This window comes from Anolis sagrei, chromosome 2 (genome assembly GCF_037176765.1).
Source record: "Anolis sagrei isolate rAnoSag1 chromosome 2, rAnoSag1.mat, whole genome shotgun sequence".
NCBI classification, from domain to species: domain Eukaryota; kingdom Metazoa; phylum Chordata; class Lepidosauria; order Squamata; family Dactyloidae; genus Anolis; species Anolis sagrei.
In genome coordinates, this window is record NC_090022.1 from 36,621,006 (window position 1) to 36,637,554 (window position 16,549).

At 42.8% G+C, this 16,549-nt stretch overlaps 1 protein-coding gene across 1 annotated transcript in view; it reads right to left on the reverse strand.

Annotated features, from left to right (window-relative positions):
* SUCLG2 (succinate-CoA ligase GDP-forming subunit beta) overlaps positions 1-8,397 on the reverse strand; it is a 237,892-nt gene extending 229,495 nt beyond the window's left edge. Inside the window, exon 1 of the mRNA XM_060766395.2 lies at positions 8,295-8,397. Within this exon, the coding sequence (XP_060622378.1) occupies positions 8,295-8,354 (60 nt within the window). The 5' untranslated portion in view covers positions 8,355-8,397. The remainder of the gene's footprint in view (positions 1-8,294) is intronic.
* Between the last annotated feature and the right edge of the window lie 8,152 nt (positions 8,398-16,549).

A 16,549-nucleotide genomic window follows, 5' to 3' on the forward strand; every position in this document is an offset into this window, starting at 1 on the left:
GTCCACAAAACATCCCCAATTGAGGCTATAAAAATAGGTATATTTATTTCAACCTATGGAATTTACATGCAGGCCATGAGAGGTTTGGCAGAGAGCCAAACATGAGCAACAGCAACATGTGAAAAGTCATTCCAGTATGGTCTCTTCTCAATCTTGAGAAATAGTAGCATTTCAGTAGAATAAAATCCAAAAAGTATAAATGAAAAATCCTAACATTTCCATCTAAAAATGTCAGGAGTGATCAAATATTTGAATGGCATGAGATTGGAGAAGACGAGCTGGAACAAGTCTCCATTCTCATAGTGAGGCAGATGCTACAAAGCCACAGGTGAGCACAAAGTTGAGGAATATGTGACCCTCCAGTATGTCTGTGTTTAAGTCATATTTTAACATGGAAATAAATTTTGTTTAGCTGCATCTTCCATTTTCTCTATTAGCTTTGCCAGCTTAGGCTAATGGGAGTGTCACTTAATTAATCAATTAATGGTCTCCAAATGGGAAACCTATAAGTTGAAACAAAATAAGACTAAAAACACACTGATACAAAATATGAAATCATCTGGAAGATCCAGAAGAAATAAAGAGGTAAATGCATAAAAAGTCAAGGGCAGGGTTTGCGGCCAAAGTATGGCCTGTAAACTCTAATTGGTCCAAAGGTTGGTAGCCAGGCTTCTAAGTGGACCTGATTATAGGGAGTACACAATACCCCTATTAAAGCAGCTCCACTGGCTGCTAATAAGCTTTCGGTCCCAATTCAAGGTGCAAGTTATGACCTGCAAAGCCCTAAACCAGGGATCCTCAAACTTTTTAAACAGACGGCCAGGTCACAGTCCCTCAAAATGTTGGAGGGCCAGATTATAATTTGAAAAAAAAATGAATGAATTCCTAGGAACACTGCACATATCTTATTTGTAGTGCAAAAAAAAAAAAACACTTTAAAACAATACAATAATTAAAATGGAGAATCATTTTAACAAATCTAAACTTATTTGCATTTCATTGGGAAGTGTGAGTCTGCTTTTGGCTGATGAGATAGCATTGTTTTTGTTGTGTGCTTTCAAGTTATTTCAGACTTAGGTTGACCCAGAGCAACGGCTGGGTAAATGACCTTGGAGGGCCGTATCTGGTCCCCGGGCCTTAGTTTGAGGACCTTTGCCCTAAATGGTTCGGGCCCTGCCTATCTTCATGATCACATCTCTACCTATGAACCGACACGAGCTCTAAGATCTGCCGAGAAGACCGTCCTCTCGCCTCCACCACAGTCACAATACTCTTGTTTTGCATTTCATCCACTTCCCCGGACCTAAAGTATGGTGTTTGCCTCTGCCCAGTCCTTCTTAGCTTGGACATGCACATTTTATGTATGTATTTACTTATTTACTGTATTTATATTCTGCCTTTCTCGACCCTGAGGGGGACTCAAGGCAGCTTACAGCATAGGCAATCATTCAATGCCTTAAAACAATATACCTCCAATATACAATTAAAAAAACCTTTCAATTAAAAAAATGAGATTAAGAGCATGAAACATATAAAACATTGCAATTACAACTATGAAACCACATTCTCCACAATCATAGTCAGGCCATTACGATAATCTATACACATAAACCCATTTTAGTAATCCTGATCACCTTCTGATGGAGTTCCATTGCAATTACTTTCATATTTCTATGTTGTAGCATGTTTTAATCTTTGTTGTTGTATTTCATGATGCTTTTACTTTAATGTGTTTTGTTTTATAAATTGTTTTTGCTTGTATGTTTTGTGGACATTCTGTCCCATATGTAAATTGCTCCAAGTCCCCTCGGGGAATGATGGCAAGATATAAGAATAAAGTTATTATAAGTTATTATTCTGATATGACTCACTGATAACTTCTGCTGGAAGTCAACCACAAAGTCATGCTTGAAAGCCTAGAGATTTCTAGAGAAATCTTCTCTTGAGTTAGAAAATAGCATTTTCTGAAGTTTTTTTTTTTTTACAATCATGGGGTCCTGTGCCCTTAATTCCAACCACGGTTGGACACCAAGCCTAGATACCCTGCATGTACCAGATCTCACTTGATCTTGGAAGCTAAACACGGTAATTCCTTGTTGGTATTTGTGTGGGAAATCTCTATGGAATTCATGGAGTCGCCATGGGTCAGCAGCTTGCTTGAAGCTACATACACACACAGGCACAAGCTACATACACACACACTGATTGTGGATAGCAATTGAACTGAAGGCCAATACTAAAAGTTTGTCGCATTATATATTCCACTAATATTCTCTTTAATCATTCAGAAGCAGCTGTTTCCAGTTAGAAAACTGGACTAACCTTCTCATTAGTGAAGACCTTTGATTCCAAAATTCAACTATATACTCAAGACCCCACTCATGGTGCTCCTTGCTTTCTAGTGAGAAAAATCCTTAATGTTAAGAACAGATATTTTCTCAACATTTAATACACACCTCGGTTAGGAAAATTCTTGTAACTGAAAGCCAGGCAAGACCAATTAACTACACTTGTGCAGCTCCAGGTGGCACATGATTTTTAGTATCCTTTCATCGTGCTAAATGTTTTTATTTTACCATATGTCAGCAGTTATGTACAGAAATAAATCAACCGCTAAATATCACTTTTAACTCCTATAAAACAAGAGTACCTGGTACTGGAGGACTGTCATAGGATTAAAAACTCCAACAGTAGAACGAAGATGAAAATATGAAGCCAACACATCAGAAATAGTAGGCAGAGGGAAACAGAATCCATTACATACCCTTTAGGTTGGCAGGCAAGCAAGCAGAGTTTATATAGTCCTAAATCCAACTGCTAATCCCAATTACAGTAGGCCAATTGAATCAATTATAGAATGATTAAATGAAGACATACATAAACCTCATTAATACAAACTTCCTGACAGTAAGAGTTGTTCAGCAGTGGAATATGTTGCCTTGGGGCGTGGTGGAGTCTCCTTCTCTAGAGGATTTTAAGCAGAGGCTGGATGACCATCTCTTGGGAGTGTTTTGATGGTATTTACCGGCATGGCAGTAGGTTGGACTGGATGGCTCTTACGGTCTCTTTCAACTCTATGTTCTATAACTTGCATCACATTTGTGCTCATTGGTGATGACTGGTTTTCTTTCTTTCCTGAAATCTCTTCAGGAATCAGCAGCTAATGGTACCAATCCAGGGCCACCTATGGAGGACACTTTAGGTGTTTGGGTGAGGGGAAAAGGGATCCACTGCATCCATTCAAATTTGCCATAAATCTTTGTTTCAGACTTATGGCAAACCTAACGTAAACTTATGACAGAGTTTACTTATCAGTTGTCATCTTGTCACTGCCACAGAAGTAATGACAGTGCGCAAATGTGCTCCTTTGTTGCTTGGCACCTTTCCTAATGCTTGAAAAAGCATCTGTGAGGCTCGGACAGGAGAGAGGGGGAAAGAAGGGATCACCCCAAACCCCGGGAAAGTAGGGTGCCTGTGTTAACAACAGTGACCAGTTCTGAAATGGAAGTGGCTCAACTGTTTAAACTGCCCCAAAATGCAAGGAAGCTCCAGAGCATCTTCTGACTTTAGGTAATGTGGGGCAGGACTATGTTAAGCGTCCTTACCATCATGGGGGCTGAATCAACTGTGCCTCATGTGAACACCATAAAACCCATTCATTCCTGCCTCAGGTTATTAAGCCTGTGTACATGGGCCCATAGTTACCAGTATTAGCAATAGAACAAGTTACACTCATTGTCAGTGTCCATTACCCTATGTACCAGAACTTTCCAAACATTTCATGTTGGTGACACACTTCTGAGACAGGCATCATTTTGAAGCCCAAAATGGCAAACCAGAAGTTAAAACAACCCCTTGTAAGAGATAAAGACACAAACAGAAATTGTAATAACAAAAGGTATGGGGACCCAACATATCTCATAAACACCTTTCATTTACATTTTAAAAATATATATTACTTATTTCTTTTTTCACATAGAATCAGAGGTTTTTCATTATGTTCATATGACACACCTATACAGCCAACAAATGAACATGTTGCGACACACCATTTGGAAAGTTCTCCTATACACTCATGTATAAATCTAGAAATGTTAGTCAAAAACTCAGCCTCAGATAACTGGGTTATCTTATTCATGGGTCAGTGTGAGTTTGATCAAAAAAGATACCATCTTCTTCGTGGAGTGGGAAAAGGCAAGAGCTTACTCAGCCCAGTGGTTCCCAACCTTTGGTACTCCAGGTGTTTTGGACTTCAACTTCCAGAAATCTCAGCCAATTTATCAGCTGTTAGGAATTGTGGGAGCTGGAGTCCAAAATACCTGGAAGACCAAAGTCTGGGGCAATAGTATGATAGCTGGGACCCTACGCTACACTGCTTGCACAATGAGGATCTGAATTAGGAGAACACATGTGTGAGTGAGTGCACCGAGTGAGAGACGCAGCTGTGGCAGAGTCATGGCAATGGAAGGAAGGATAAAAAGGAGGGGGAAATACAGTTACATTACCTCATCCTTATCCTGTCCCTCCTGAGTTAAATTACTTCACTGCTGAGGCGGAGTCGTTGCAATGTAGGAAGGATAAAAAAGGGGAGGGGGATACTGTTACATTATCTCACCCTTATCCTGTCCCTCCTGAGTTAAATTACTTCACTGCTATCCTGTCGCAGCTGCATCTCTCACTCGCTCCGCTGTCTCGTGCATGTGTTCCCTTCAACTAGCGTAGGGTCCCAGCTATCATACTGTTGCCAAGTCTGGTCTTAGTCTCACTCAGGAGAACCTACTTTCTCTGCTGTGGCATTGCTTCAGAACTTTTAAAATGCCTGGTCTTGGAAATGATAGCAGTCAGGCTGTATCTATACAGCCATACAATCCAGTTTCTGAATCCAGATTATCTGCTTTGAACAGGATTATATAGTCTACTCTACCACAGACTCCAGTTCAAACCAGATAACACTATGTAACAAAATTTCAAAAAAATCTGTTCCTGGCTTCAAAGTGTAATTTCCTGTTTAATTGTGTGATACTAACTTTAATTGTGTGGTACTAACTTTAATTGTGTGGTACTGTTTAATTGTGTACTATTAGCGTCACAGACACCTACAGACCCACTGCCAGGACACTACACTTGAAGGACCATCATCCTCGGACTATGAGGGATCGCCTAAGTAAGTACTAACTTTGAAAGTATTTGTATTACTCCAGAAACTTCATTTTTGTAGCTGCCACAAGCTATGCTGAATCAGTTCAGACTCTCTGTGGCCCCTTCCACACAACTAAATAAAATCCCACATTATCTGCTTTGAACTGGAATACATGGCAGTTCCAAGCAGATATTGTGGGATTTTCTGCCTTGATATTCTGGGTTATATGGCCGTACGGAAGGGCCCTGAGATATTCACTGTAAAAAAAGCAAAATGAGCTACAGGACATCCCAAAAGAACAAAGTTTTGCAGTTTAATAAAATTTCTCCATGTATTTATGATGAAACCAAATAGGAAATTACATTTATAACCCAGGAACAATATATGTGTTACACAGTGTAATCTGGATATGGCAGTGTAGGGACCCCTTCCACACAGCCCTATATCCCAGAATATCAAGGCAAAAAACCCACATTATCTGAGTGTGGACTCAGATAATCAAGGGCCCTTCCACACAGCCCTATATTCCAGAATAACAAGAGAGAAAATCCCACAATATCTGCTTTGAACTGGGTTATCTGAGTCCACACTCAGATAATGTGGGATTTTCTTACTTGATAATCTGGGATATAGGGCTGTGTGGAAAGGCCCTAGAAGGAACTGGTCCTGAGGCAGCCCTGGTGTTTCCCCCTTTTGCAGAATGACCCTCGATTTATCCAGGAGTCATATCAAAATCCATAATTTTGGCCTCCAAACCTGCCCTCGATCTATAGATGAAGTCGAAAGGAGATTCCATCTGAACATGAGGGAGAACTTCCTGACTGTGAGAGCCATTCAGCAGTGGAAATCTCTGCCCTGGAGTGTGGTGGAGACTCCTTCTTTGGAAGCTTTTAAACAGAAGCTGGATGGCCATCTGTCAGGGGTGATTTGAATGCAATATTCCTGCTTCTTGGCAGGGGGTTGGACTGGATGGCCCATGAGGTCTCTTCCAACTCTTTGATTCTATGATTTTATAACTTGGTATATAATACTCTCATTATCTTCAGTGCTATTAGACCTAATCAGAATAATAAATAGGAAACAAAGTACAAATTCCAGAAGAATATGTCTGTTTATGCTGTTCTTACATTTTAAAAAGGCACAGAAAGTTAGCAGAGCAGGTATACTGGCTATGCTTCTATGACAGAGCGATAACAACTCCTTAGTCAAAGTAAATAAGGAGGCAGAGGTTCAAAGTACCAACCACATCTGCTCTGTCCTCGGGTGAACAGAGGCCTACTCCACAGAGGCTGCTAGGAATTGTGGGAGGTGAAGTCCAAAACACCTGGAGGGCTGAAGCTTGCCGAGGCCTGATGCAGAATGAATGCAATTTAGCACCACTTTAACTGCCTTGGATGAGTGCTGGAGGATGATGGGATTTGTAGTTTGGTGGGGCACCAAGCACTTTGGCAGAGGTGGCTAAAGACCTTGCAAAACTCCCATAGCATTGAGCCAGGAGTTTGTCCATGCCTAATCTACACTGTAGAATTAACAGTTTGATACCAGTTGAAGTGCCATGGTTCGATGCTATGGAATCACGGGAGTTGTAGTTTTACAAGGTCTTTAGCCATCTCTGACAAAGCGTGCCAGTGCCCCACCAAACTACAAATCTCATTACTCCATTTAAATGATGCACTAATATTTTCATATTAAGTTGCTTTGAGTCCCCTTTGGGAGAAATAAAGCAGGATATAAATAATAATTCCAGAGCACTGACACCTGGCAGTTAAAAGTAATGAATTAATCCCTGAGTTTTGATCAGGCACGGGCAAACTTTGGTCCTCCAGGTGTTTTGGACTGCAACTCCCACAATTCCTAACAGCCGATAGGCTGTTAGGAATTGCGGGAGTTGCAGTCTAAAACACCTGGAGGACCAAAGTTTGCCCATGCCTGGTGTAGATGCACCTCACCAAACTACAAATCCCATGACTCCATTTAAATGCAGTGCTAATGTTTTTATATTAAGCTGCTTTGAGTCCCCTTTGGGGGAGATAAAGCAGGGTATAAATATATAACAATAATAATTCCAGAGCAGTGAACTTGGCAGTTAAACGTGATGAAACCCACAGTGTTGATCAAGCAAGGGCGAACTTTGGCCCTCCGGGTGTTTTGGACTGCAACTCCCACAATTCCTAACAGTCTACCGGCTTTGTCGAAAGCTTTCACGGCTGGAATCATTGGGTTGTTGTAGTTTTTTCAGGCTATAAGGCCATGTTCCAGAAGCATTCTCTCCTGACGTTTCGCCTGCATCTATGGCAAGCATCCTCAGAGGTTGTGAGGATGCTTGTCATAGATGCCCATGCAACCTCTGAGGATGCTTGTCATAGATGCAGGCTAAACGTCAGGAGAGAATACTTCTAGAACATGGCCATATAGCCCGAAAAACCTACAACAACCCAGGGTATAAATAAAATACTAATAATTTCAGAGGACTGAGACCTGGCAGTTAAAAGTGGTAACTAAATGAATTAATCCTAAAAGCATGGGCAAACTTTGGCCCTCCAGGTGTTTTGGACTACAACTCCCACAATTCCTAACAGCCTACCGGCTGTTAGGAATTGTGGGAGTTGCAGTCCAAAACACCTGGAGGGCCAAAGTTTGTCCATGCCTGGTGTAGATGCACTTTGCTCCCTTCCCTTCTGGCTTTGCTCAATACCAACGAAATGCTTCTGAGCTTGTGCAGAGTGCCTTCTTCTTTTCACTCCAGAAAAACCAATGACAGTTGTGAGAAGGGAGGGAAAAGCATGGCTAAATGTGACTGCAAGTCCCAGTCACTTCTGAGTAGAGACAGGTTAGGGGGACAAGGACTCAGCAGAGGATTAGGAGTGAGTCCACAGTGTAGAAATCAAAGCAGCTTGACACCCCCTTTCAGTGTTGGGGGGGGGGGGTCTCAGTTTCCCAAAGTGTGCCTATCGCCTTCTCTCTGCCTCACTGACAACTGCAGCAGCTCCTAGGATCCCATAGCCCTGAGCCAGGGGCAGTCCAAGCTGTGTCAAACGGCCTTTTACAGTCTTTCTACAGAAGAAGTCTCTTTGCAGAGGGCAACGAGGGAGATGTGCTGCTAGGCCGCGAGGAGGAGGAGGAGGAAGAGAAGGAAGAGGCCGGCCGGACTCACCGGTCTGTGGCCACACAGCAGCAAGGAAGGAGCGCGCCGCCACGCCATGGGAGCCGCCATCTTGATCGGGCCACGCGAGGGTAGCGGAGGGGGCGGGGCCTAAGGGCACCGAGGCCACGCCCCCGCGCCGGAAGCCACGCCCCCTTCTTGCCCGGGGCTGGCTTCTGAAGGAGGCGCGAGGCCAGGCTGAAGAGTTTGCTTTGGAAGTTCAGGGAAGGAGGGAGGAAAAGAGATAAAGGCAGGCGAAAGGAAGGAAGAGAAGAAGAGAGAAAAAAGAATTATTGTTACTATACATTTATTTGTACACTAGCTGTGCCCGCCACGCGTTGCTGTGGCCAACCTTCTCTCTGTATTGTCGAAGGCTTTCATGGCCGGAATCACTGGGTTGTTGTAGGTTTTTTCGGGCTATTTATTTATTTATTTATTTACTTCATTTGTTGACCGCCGTTCTCAGCCCTAGGGCGACATATAAAAACACAGTTTACAATAGAGCAATAGCACAACAAAATATCAACAACTATCAATAATATAACAATCAAATAATTACACTAAATCATCTGCTCCGTCTCTTCATAGAATCATAAACCCATCTCGTAGTCCATATTCCGTTCCAGTCGTCATTACCAATTGTTTTAGCACTCAGTTAAACGCCTTCTCAAATAGCCAAGTCTTTAGGCTCCTGCGGAATGACATAAGGGAGGGCGCCTGTCTGATGTCTACAGGGAGAGTGTTCCACAGCCGGGGGGCCACCACCGAGAAGGCCCTATCTCTCGTCCCCGCCAGGCTATATGGCCATGTTCTAGAGCAGTGGTTCTCAACCTTCCTAATGCCGCGACCCCTTAATACAGTTCCTGGTGTCATGGTGACCCCCAACCATAACATTCTTTTCTTTGCTACTTCACAACTGTAATTTTGCTACTGTTATGAGTCGTAATGTAAATATCTCATATTCAGGATGTATTTTCATTCACTGGATCAAATTTGGCACAAATACCCAATACGCCCAAATTGGAATGCTGATGGAATTTGGGGGAAAACAGAACTTGATATTTGGGAGGTGTAATTGCTGGGATTTATAGTTTATCTACAATCAAAGAGCATTCTGAAAGATGGAATTGAACCAAACTTGGCACACAGAACTCCCATGACCAACAGAAAATACTGGAAGGGATTGGTGGGTATTAACCTTGAGTTTTGGAGTTGTAGTTCACCTACACCCAGAGAGCACTGTGGACTGAAACAATAATAGATATTGGCATGAATACTCAATATGCCCAAATGTGAACACTGGTGGAATTTGGAGGAAAAATAGACCTTGACATATCGGAGTTGTAGTTGCTGGGATTTATAGTTCACCTACAATCAAAGATCATTCTGAACCCCACCAAACAAAGAATTGGGTCAGACTTCCCACACAGAACCCCTATGACCAAAAGAAAATACTGTGTTTTCTGCTAGTCTTTAGTGACCCTTCTGACACCCCCTCGTGACCCCCCCCCCGGGGTCCCCACCCCCAGGTTGAGAAACGCTGTTCTAGAGGCATTCTCTCCTGACGTTTCGCCTGCATCCTCTCTGTTGTTTTTATTTATTTATTTAAGTGTAAGCCCCCCCCCCCCCCAATTAATAGAGTGGAAAATAGAGACGGAGAAGGAAGTGGCAAGTCTGTACTAAAAGGACTTTTGCCAGGTACATTGAGGCCTTTAGATTACCCCTTTCTCTATCACCCACAAGCCTATGGTTCTGGCAGAAGGAAAAGGGGGTCACAAAACATTTACTATTCACCTGAATATTGGCACTTTCTTACAAAGCTGTGCAAACATAGCATGGAGTAGAAGGAGAGATATTGGAGAGGGTTTTAAAACAGCAAAACAGCAGAGGGGAAACAATCATTGGCATCTAATCACCTCTCAACAAAAGATTGCTCCAGGCACTGCCAGGCTTTCAAATGCTAATCAAGGCAGTCAGTTGAAGCATTCACACCTAGCTCCAGCAGAAAAGAGTCCTCTGTCCCACCCTGGTCTTTTCACAGATATATAAACCCATTTTCCTAGTTCCAACAGATAGATGCAAGTGAAACATCAGGAGAGAATGCCTCTAGAACATGGCCATATAGCCTGAAAAAACCTACAACAACCCAACCTTCTCTCTCTTTCTCCCTTTACCTCCTTCCTTCCTTCCCTTTTCTTCTTTCCTTCTCTCCTACCTTCCTTCTCTACCTCTTTCCTTCCTTCCCCCTTTTTCTTTTCCTTCTACTTTCCCTCCTTTTTTCATTCTCTACCTCTTTCCTTCCTTCCTTCGCTTTTTGCTTCTATCCTCCATTCTCTTTCCTTCTTTCCATCTTTCTCTCCTTCTTTCCCTTCTTCCTTCGCTCTCTTTTTCCTTCCTCATCTTTTTCTTTCCTTCTCTCCTTCCTTCCATCTCTACCGCTTTCCTTCCTTCCTTTTTCTTTTCCTTCTACTATCCCTCCTTTCTTCATTATCTCCCTCTTTCCTTCCTTCCTTTGCTTTTTGCTTCCATCCTCCATTCTCTCTCCTTGTTTCCTTCCCTCCCACTTTCCTTCTTTCCCTCCTTCCTTCCCTTTTCTTCTTTCCTTCTCTCCTTCCTTACATCTCTACCTCCTTCCTTCCCCCCTTTTTCTTTTCCTTCTACTTTCCCTACTTTCTTCATTCCCTACTAGGCCTGTTTGATCAAGAAAAAATTTGTTTCTAAAATCGATTCGTAATTGGGGTGTTTTTTTGTTTCGATATTTAAAATATTTACAAAACTTTCCAAAAAAATGTTTTGTTATTTACGAAATTTCGTAAATATTTACAAAACATTTTTTTAACTCCATTTGCCTAGTATTTTAAATATCGAAATTTTTTTCTTGATCAAACAGGCCTAGACTTTCCAACAGACCTCTGAGGATGCCTGCCATAGATGTGGGCAAAATGTCAGGAGAGAATGCTTCTGGAACATGGTCATACATACAGCCCTGAAAAATCACAGCAAAAGAGCCTGAAAACTCACAGCAAGAGCGCCATCCGATCGGCTCCGGCTCCTGCGCCCTCCTCCTCCTCCTCCTCGGGTGAGCGCGCGCGCGCCATCCAATTTAATCTGCTGGGGCAGAGCGGCTGCCTTATCGCGCCGTCCTTCTGCTGCCTCCATCTCATTACCGCTCCCGGGACCGCGGCACCGCCGCCGCCGCCGCCGGACGCGCGCACCAGCGCAGGCACAAGCCCAGGCAGCCGGCAAGAGAGAGCGGCGGGCTTAAGGCTCGGCTAAGACCCGCCTCAGGCAAAGGCGGCCAAAGCGGCAGCGAGGGATGCCTGCCAGGCCCAAGCGGCGCCCCAGGCAGCCTTATCGCAGGGACACGCGCGCACACGCGCACACACGCGCACGCTCCCTGCTTAGAGGCACGCAGAAGCATCGCCCTTTCATCAACACAGCTGGTAGGAGGAGGAGGGGGGGTGCAGGAGCCCGAGCGCCATCCAATCGGCTCCTGCCACGGTGCACTCACTGCTGGGGTGCTTGGGAGCGCCGGATTGGCTCCCAGGCATCAGCACATGACCACAGCACTGAAGTCAGCACAGCAGCCGCCATTCCATTTACGAGACGAGCTGAAGCTCGTAAAAAAAATGGGGCTGCTGTTTCGATATTTTCAAACCCTTCCGGGTTTGAAAATATGTTTTGATATCGCGTCGGATATGCAAAAAAAAACGATTTAAATACGAAATAACGAATTAACGAAACAAAACCGACAGGCCTATTCCCTACCTCTTTCCTTCCTTCACTTTTTCTTCCATCCCCCATTCTCTTTCCTTCCCTCCCTCTTTCTCTCCTTCTTTCCCTCCTTCCTTCGCTCTCTCTTTCCTTCCTTCTCTTTTTTCTTTCCTTCTGTCCTTCCTTCTCTCCTTCCTTTCCTCCCTTTTCTTTTCCTTCTACTTTCTCTCATTTCTTCCTTCTCTACGTCTTTCCTTCCTTCACTCTTTGCTTCCATGCTCCTCTCTTTCCTTCTTATTTCCACTCCCTCTTTCTCTCTTTCTCTTTCTTTCTTTCTTTCTCCCCTTCCTTACCTCCCTCTTCCCTTTTTTCTGTATCCACATTTAGCTTTTTGTCATTTAGATTTTTGGGGGTTTTAAGTCCTTTTCGCTGTTTTTTGGGGGGTTATGGGTGATGGTCACTTGTTAGTCTGTTAGAGAATGCTTCTAGAGCATGGCCATATAGCCTGAAAAACCTACAACAACTCAAGTATAAAACCGATAAAATAAAGGGCGCACAAGCGATGAAATGATTTTGGACCCAAAACGGGCCACAGCGACCGCATTGTCTGTAGCTTTAGGCCAGGCATGGGCAAACTTGGGCCCTCCAGGTGTTTTGGACTCCAGCTCCAACAATGCCTAGCATTGTGGGAATTGAAGTCCAAACCACCTGGAGGGCCCAAGTTTACCCATGCCTGCTTTAGACAGTTCTTCCTCTGTGCATGAAGCAGGGCATTGTGGGCAAGATTACAGATGCTGAGTCTGTTCTGCTCCGCAGTCGCATAAGGTGGACAATTCTTCTATGTAGTTCCATTTTGCCAAGGTGCTTGCTTATAAAGCCATTGTCTTCCCAACCCTGCTGTACGACTGCAAAACGTGGACTGTCTACAGACGTAATACGCAACTCCTGAAACGATTCCATCAGCGCTGCCTCTGAAAAATCCTGCAAACCTCTTGGGAAGACAGGCGGATAAATGTCAGTGTGCTCAAAAAAGCAAAGACCACCAGCATTGAAGCAATTGTCCTCCACCATCAACTCTGCTGTAACGGCCATGTTGTCCGAATGCCTGTCTCCCAAAGTTGCTCTCCTCCAAGCTAAAAAACGGGAAACGGAATGTTGGTGGACAGGAAACGCAATTTAAAAATGGGATTAAAAACCATGGCATAGACACCAAGAACTGGCCCTTGAGCACTCTAACTGGAGGTCAGCTGTGACCAGCAGTGCTGAGACTTTGAAGAGGCATGAAAGGGAGAAATATGCCAAGAGGAAGGTGCCCCAAGCCAACCCTGACCGGGACTGCCTTCCGTCTGGAAACCAATATCCTTACTGCGGGAGAACATGCAGATCAAGGATAGGGCTCCACGACCAGCTACAGACCCACCACCAATACATCACCAAAAACAGCTGGCATACCAATGGAGCTGCTTCAAGCTACAGAGACAAAGGTCCCTTCTACACGGTCCTTATATCCCAGGATCTGGTCCCAGGTTCTTTGCTTTGAACTGGATTATAGATAATCTGGGATAAGAAGATAATCTGGGATCAGATTCTGGAATATAAAGATGGTTTAGAAGGGACCAAAATCTGTTGCAGTTTTAGCTAAAATCTGTTAAGAAATATGGAAAACAAAACACTAGCCTATGGATTAGAAACACTTGTTCCAGCCTCCAGGAAAGGGAACACCAGGGATCTCATTAACCAAAAGGCTACCATCAGGACACAATAAGGACAAACTCAATGGTTTCCAATAAAAACTGGTGTTTTTATTCGTTTAACTTGTACATTGAATGTATCATATGCAAAGCAGATTTAGAGTAATGGGGGGAAGGAAATGTGAACATTGGAAGAAGAAATATCAACAATTTGAAATATTCAGATGACACTATACTACTAGTAGAAGATAACAAAGACTTGGGACAATTACAGAAGGAACTTTTTTTTATTTATCGTGTCAGAAGCAAATTGAGAATACAGTTATAATGTATAGAAAACCACAAACGAAGTTAAAAACTTGGCATTATACTAAATTTCCTTTGACCAGAAGCTAACCGCTTCAGGTGCCTCTGGTGTATACTTGCAGCATGCAACAAACAGAAGGAAATGCAAATGGGGATTTCATAGAATTATAGAGTTGGAAGAAAACTTGTGGGCCATCCAGTCCAACCCCCTGCCAAGAAGCAGGAAAATCGCATTCAAAGCACCCCCAACAGATGGCCATCCAGTCTCAGTTTAAAAGCCTCCAAAGAAGGGAGTCTCTACCACACTCTGGGGCAGAGAGTTCCACTACTGAACAGCTCTCACAGTCAGGAAGTTATTCCTAATATTCATGATTTATAGCTAAACATTGTTTTCTGGCATCACTTCTCTTACAATATTTACTTCACATTACTTGTCAAAAAGGGTATTTAATATTGTATATAGCAGCTGGATGAGACAACCATCCATTCCCTACTTGGACCCCAAGTCACTGGTAATATAATTATTTTCTTCATTCCTAATCTGGAGAGGCGTGGGCCTGAAATGCTCCCAAACCTATATACTTGTATATGTATGTACATAGATGTTCCTGCTCATAAAATACTTCAACACATTCAGACTCCTGCTTTCAACCCACCCACCATGCAGTACTTATGCTTGAGAAAGGCCTCCAACAGGAGTCAATTAGAGGTTTTTTCACATTTAATTGCCAGGTAGAGATTGCGACATGCAGGGAAAAGAGAGATAACTCTTTCATCCACAGTTGCACATGAAGTTTGAATTAAACAAGCTGAATTGCTGTAAAGTTTCTAGATAGGGGAGACTAGGGTGGAATTAGGAAAGAATACGACAGGCCAGATGTCATTCATAGAGCAAAAAAAATCTTCTCTCCATCTCAGTTTAGGGACACAAGCCAACTTCAATCTACGGTTTATGATTCTGGCTTGTTTCCCTACACGAGGGATGTGGACTTTGTGATCTGCCAGATGCCGTTGGACTGCAGTTGCTATTTCTCATAGCCAACTTTACCAAGAGCAAGGGATTGTGACAGTAGAATCCAACAATAGCTGGAAGGCCACATGTTCCCCACTGCTGCTATACATCATTGTTACAATTCATTTTGTTTTGGGTTCTGGCAGAACAATACATTACAGTTACTTGAAAATGTAACTGTCTCATTTTCATGAATCATATTGTAGAGAGAGAAGGAGGGCTGCAAAACCAAGGCTCAAAAAAGCAAAAATGTTCCCCTATCTTTGTTAACAATTAATCCAGATCATGCATTCCTGTTGTCGGTTAAATTCTCTAGATTACATTATCATTCATGGGGTCAGGCTTGATCTCTAGGTAGCGTCTGCTGTCTGTGTGGTTTGTATACCAGTGGTGTAACGAGAAAGCCGAAAGATATTGCCATGACTGATGTTTGAATATGCTGGATTCAGCTTTGTGACGATCTCTTGAGTTGAAAATAGAGCAGTTATCCTCACCAATTTCAGTGGAATTTACTCTGAAACAATTGTGCCAAGGACACAATTACAGACTTCAATAAGATAGCAATGGTGCATGGCAAGATAGCATACGTTACCTTGATCTTTACGTCCTTAGTTCCAAATATATTGTGATATTGTTCACAAAATGATACTAAACAGATTTGTTTGTTGTGGGGGCAGGGGAATGTGTTCTCACGTTTCCTTTTCTTCTGGTAAGTATATGGTAATGCTGAAATAGCATGCTCTTTTTCATATTATTTGTATAGATCTTTCTCTGAACTCTGGTTTGTTCAAGATGAATGCCATACCCAGTGCTTGAGTGGTGTGCCCAGCGGTTCAAAAAATGTTGTTTATCATTAACCTTTTATTTAAGCATAAAGCCTATTTGACAAATACGAACTCATTATAACCAGCGGGGCTGCATGGCCCTTTCAAAAGAAATAAATAAATAAAATCCCCTGAATGCCATCTGAGCTCCTGCTGATACTTGCTGAAGAATAAAACAGCTTTTACAGCAGTGAAGCAAGGAGCATTTTGAGTATCATGCTTGTGTATATGTTTTCAAAAAATGATAACCATATTCTAATTTAGAATTAAATAGACTGGGGAGTAAATCTGACTCCGCTTGATTCATGACATTATTATTAGTTCCCGTGGCTTCAATGTGAATTCCTCCAGCAATTATGAATGGGACTGTCTTTCAGATTTGCTCCCTTGGAGGAAGAACAATTTGTTTTGAGATCAATTGGCAACACCTTTGACCATCAAACTGAAGAAACACTCTGTGGGATTTGAAAGTCAACAATTGCCAAAAATAGTTGGCCATACATAACATTTGCATTAATCTTAGCATACAAATTACCATGAAATGCTTCCACTGAAAAACTGGCTCATAGCTGCATTTCTGCATCTATGATACATGATATGTGGCCACATATCACATCTAATCCTATTTGTAACTGTTTTAGATTGCCTTACTCTGATTTCTCCCCACAAATAATGGTGGAGAGAGTGAGGGGATAAAAAACCTTAGGGCTGCTATACACC